At 37.1% G+C, this 5,202-nt stretch overlaps 1 protein-coding gene across 1 annotated transcript; it reads right to left on the reverse strand.

The window, feature by feature from the left end:
• Positions 1-1,907: 1,907 nt before the first annotated feature.
• Positions 1,908-4,209, reverse strand: LOC149560390 (xanthotoxin 5-hydroxylase CYP82C4-like). The gene is made up of 3 exons (XM_089824670.1): positions 4,190-4,209; positions 2,933-4,073; positions 1,908-2,814 (listed from the first exon to the last, which is right to left on the reverse strand). Exons 2-3 carry the CDS (start codon positions 3,848-3,850, stop codon positions 2,194-2,196), a joined length of 1,539 nt encoding a protein of 512 aa, XP_089680796.1. The 5' UTR covers positions 3,851-4,073; positions 4,190-4,209; the 3' UTR covers positions 1,908-2,193.
• Between the last annotated feature and the right edge of the window lie 993 nt (positions 4,210-5,202).

Genomic DNA, 5,202 nt, shown 5'->3' on the forward strand with positions numbered 1-5,202 from the left:
AACTCAATGAACATTGCACTGCTTGGTAACCACTGATAAAATCGACATCAACTGAAATGCATTGTTTACACTGCTAGTCTTTACATTAACTGAATCTACTCGGTAACCACTGGGATGTGTCTAAAGGACACAGTAGCAACTGGAAAACTTAGTGAACAATTGAATTACATGGCAAACACTATGAACTGTACACTAAGCTCGATAGCTATATACAATCTGAATAAGCGTGTGCAACTAATAGAAAAATTGATTGATATGTCAACAAGGGATATAGGGTATTAATGGCTAAATCAACCTCTAATTTTTTTATGACAATTTTGCATTCCTCTTCTACCACTTTAATAAATTTATCCATGTTACTTAGTGGAATTTTATCTATGAGGAACAACTTTGGATTTTTCTTCATAGCTAGGTGAAAATGCCCCCTAAAAGCTAATTCATGTCAACATTCTTTGATCTATTTGCAACATAGTATTCTAACACAACATAAAGTTTTCAACTATGTGCCAGACTGTTTGTTAAATTTTGAACTTCCAAATTCCTAAAATATATAATCTCAAACTTCAAAACATTTTGGTTGGAAAAAGTATAGAAAAAATCTCAAAATGTGCTCCAAATTTACAACATTATTCTTGATTCACTTTAATTATAACCTTCTCCATATGACTATGTTCATCCTCTATTTATAAATTGTTGTTGCATACTAATTCTCTTCTTGATTTGGGAAATATGTTGGTTCGAAAGATAAGAAATTATTAATTGACACTTAATATTTGGCAAGGGATGGACAAAGTGACATCACTACAACATGCCAACTATATTTATAGTGTTCATTCCTCCATCAATGCAAATATTGACATGGAACTACAAGGCCTTGTAAAGTGGTTCCCTTAATAGTTTTTCAACCTAAAGTTAATTGACCTAGTAGTGGATTTTCCTTTCTTTCAAAGTTTATGGTTCCCTTTGACTAAATGTCTCTTATAAGCTGGGTGGGATTTGAATGAGTAGAATAGATGATGTTGTTATGAGGATTTTGAGTAGTTCACTAGTCTTTGCTTTACTTGCACAATCAATGAACATAATATATGATAAGATTATGAGGATTTTGAATACTTCATTGGCACATAAAATAATCAACTAGAGAACAAGTCTATATTAAGAATCTGTCATGCATACGAATCAGCAACATCACCTCTACTCAACTCAACAATATGAAGAAATCGTATTGTTGTTGCTCTTCTTAAAGACAATGAACACCACCAAATTTATTATACATGATCATTATATTAGAATATTGATTAGCATGTCTCAGATTTGAATTAATCTTCTTCTTTTGTAAAATTAAAATTACTCAAATTTTTCTCCAACCCTTCAATATATTACTTAGATATAACTTCATATCCCATTGCACCTTATTGAAATACAATTACTAGTTTATTAATATTTAAAAAGAAAATTAATATAAGGGATAGGATCACGCTCGTGGTGATTCCTACATATTTCAACCATACGAGAATACACTTTCCGCGTATTTACCTTGATTTAAATTGCTTGATGATAAGAAAAGTAATTTTGCTCTTCGTTCTTATCGGCGAGTGGAGCTCCACGCCTTACTTTTTATTCGAAAGCATTCAATGTCAGTTACGTAATGATTTCGTAATGCATTATAAAGTGCCGTGTGGTATCCGTCTATCGGGTACATTGGTCTCGAGCATAGTAAAATTCAAAAAAAAGTGTCTGAAAACGTTTCTTCTATTCATTAGAATCTATGATTTAAATTGTAAATAGAGTGACATCACAGACTTACTTTCTGTCTGTTGTTTGCTTTTTTTCTTGGGTTGAGAGCTTGCAATTTGTTTTGTAAAATAAAATTCAACTTTGTAAACTCAACTTTGCAAACTCTCAAGTTCCGCTTAATCCTTCTTTCTTTTGGCTAATAAATTCTATTAGTTTTCTACCATCAAATACACAGCCTACAGATTGAATCAACACTTTACTCTCTTTCGAATTGGCAATGAAGATTCAAATGCGTCAAGCACATGACTGAGAAGCCACAATGTTGTCATGAAGATTCAAATGCGCCGAGCACATGACTGAGAAGCCACAATGTTGTCATGAAGATTCAAATGCGCCAAGCACATGACTGAGAAGCCACAATGTTGTCAAGGGTTTAAAATCCTTGCTCCCATCATGTCAGTAAAGATGGAGGGGAAGGCGAGGTTTTAAATCGGCCTCCAATGAAATTAATTTGGGCATTGTGAGCCCAAGACCCTCTCTCATATCGATTTCAGATCCCCCTGGAGCAAACCACTCGAAGCTCTGAAGCAGCCGCCCCAATGTATGGCTCACCACAATCAACCCCAAAGACATGCCGGGGCAAATTCTTCTCCCTGAACCGAACGGAATCAATTCGAAGTCGTGTCCTTTCACATCCATCTCTTTGTCACCGTTGAGAAAACGTTCAGGAATGAAATCCATGGGGCGCTCCCACAAGGCCGGGTCCCGGTGAATTGCCCACGCATTGACTAACAGTTGCGTTCCTGCGGGAACATGATATCCCCCAACAGTGCACGCCTCGATAGATTCATGAGGAAGCAGAAGAGGTACTGGTGGATAAAGCCTGAGAGTTTCTTTTACAATTGCCTGCAAATATTTCAGCTTGGGCACATCTGATTCCTCCACCAGTCGCTCCCGCCCAACATGTGTGTCGAGCTCTTGCTGCGCTTTGAGTAAAACTTCCGGGTTGTTCATCAGAGCCGACAGTGCCCATTCGATGGTCACAGATGATGTTTCAGTGCCTGCATTTATCATGGTCTACAAAACCAAAAGCAAATCTTTTAAGAGCTTAAAAAGCTTGTATATTCATAACGCTATCACCAAGTTTCGGCGTGTGATTGAAAAATTCATCATAGAAAGGGATACAAGAACATACAAGGGCGGTGGCTTTCACCACATCGTCGTTGTTGTCAGATTGGATATCACCGTTGTCTGTTGCAGAGATGAGAACATCAATCAAATCTCTAGCATGATCCCCTGTCTTCTCTCGGTGTTCTTGCATCACTTTCTTCATAAACACCTCTCTCTTCTTCTGCAGATTCTTCATGGCAGACACTATTCCGTGCAGATCGAAATGTTTTAGAAAAGGCAGGTAGTAGCCGATATCAAACGATGTAACTAGCAAGACTATTTCTTCTATCACCTCCTTAAACTCCTGCATTTCTTTGTAGTCATCCGAAGTAGGATCTGGCGAGAACCTCTTGCTGGCAACCATTCGCACAATGATATTAAAAGTGAGATCTGAGAGCCTCGACTTGATGTTAAAAGGATCGGTCCCTCGCTGGGAACTCTGGAATAGCGAACGCATGAGAAATGAAGTTTCCTCTGTGCGGATCTGCCTGAGTGATTCGATCCTGTCTGCGGTGAAGAGTTGGAGCGTGCAAATTTTTCTGATGTTTCGCCAGTAGGGACCGTAAGGAGCGAAGGTAACTATTTTGAAGTCATACCCAATATGCTTTCCTGCAGAGATATGTGGGCGCGAAGCAAAGGCTCTGTCATTTGTTGTAAAGCATTCTTTTGCCAGATCTGATGAGGAGACAATCAAAACTGGGCGGAGGCCAAGCTGGAGACGCATGACGGGTCCATATGTTTGTGAAAGAGAGGATAAAAATCTGTGAAGGGGCTGTTTGCTTCTAAATAGAAGAGGAAGATGCCCAATTATTGGCCATGATGGAGGCTGCGGAGGCTTTGCCTTTGCTCTGTTATTGTTTCTACTACAGAGAGTTTTTGCAACAAGCAAAAGTGAAGCCAGTGCTAGGGCAAGACCGATAATGGAGGTTGCTTGAAACGCCATAACTCACTACCCTTTTGAAACACGCCTTATGATAGTTTTAAGAAAACACTTGCTCAGAACTGATCAATACTTTTTGGGCTGCCGGCCGGCCCCTAACTAATGCCCTATAACTCTATGCCCATTATTCTATAAGCAACCGGCAGTTCGCTAGCCCATCTCCAACTATCGTTCTCGCCCGTTGGTCCTGATATAGAGATATGGCACCCTTGTTGGAAATCCAAATCTGGCTCAAAGATTACATACCCATTTCATTAATTTATACAAGAATACATAAAAATTCACCCATTTCATTAATTTATAAGAATACATAAAAAATTCATTGTAGACAACAACAGTTACGTGCAGGACAGGTGAAAAATTGAAGCTTGTAGAAATGTTCTGTGAAATTCCAGATAATTCTTGGCCAGCAATTTGGTCCATCTGATAGTACGGAATACCAGATAATTAATTTATATTTCTCAAAACCCTGCTGCGGTAGGCCTTCATTGTCCTTTCCACCATCTGGCTACGGTCTTTGTCAAAACGTCACACCGCATTCTTTTTGAATAATGAACGGCAATGGTCGGCATCATGGGTCTTGAGGTAGCGAATTATTGAGGACACGAAAGCCTGCTAGGTTTGTTTTCCTTTGCCGTGGCTTAGTTAGACTACCCGATGGTGATTGACAGATTTGAATGGCTCGTGTCAATTTATTCACGTGGTTCACTTGTTGTAACACTGACAGTAAGGTTTTTGAATGGCTCCTGTCAATTTATTCACGTGGTTCACTTCTTGTAACACTGACAGTAAGGTTTTGGATTGAAAGCGATTTATACAAGTGCCAACTAGTGGCTAGTATTTGTCTAATAGTTAATTATAGTTTAATATGAAATAATTTAATAAAAATTAGTTTGAAAAAATTATATTTAATACTATAAACTTATCAAAGATTAAAAATTTGAAATTATATATTTAGAGATATTATTTTATTTATAATATAGTGAAATAATTATTTATTAACTTAATTGAATGTTAAAGTAAAATAATTATTAAGTTTAAAATTAATTTTGATATTGTTTTAATATAATTTAAAATGTTTAAATTAATTTTAAACATGTAAGTAATTAAAAGAATTAAAAGTGAAAAGCACAAATACATTCTTTAGTAAATGATTAAGAACAAGGGGCGCAAGCAGCGAAGTTTTGGCCTTTTGTTGTTGTGGATTAATTTATTTTGAGCTTGAAATATAATTTCACATGGCCTTGTAAGCTTTTAATTGTGAAGTTGTCTTACATTTAATTCACTCAAGAACACGTGTTTGGGTCATTTGAGATGTGTAATGCTTGCAAGGTTAACTATGGTGATTAATGGTT

The sequence above is a fragment of the Cupressus sempervirens genome, chromosome 4, assembly GCF_028749045.1.
Source record: "Cupressus sempervirens isolate cs-2001-9-10 chromosome 4, ASM2874904v1, whole genome shotgun sequence".
In the NCBI taxonomy this organism is placed as follows: domain Eukaryota; kingdom Viridiplantae; phylum Streptophyta; class Pinopsida; order Cupressales; family Cupressaceae; genus Cupressus; species Cupressus sempervirens.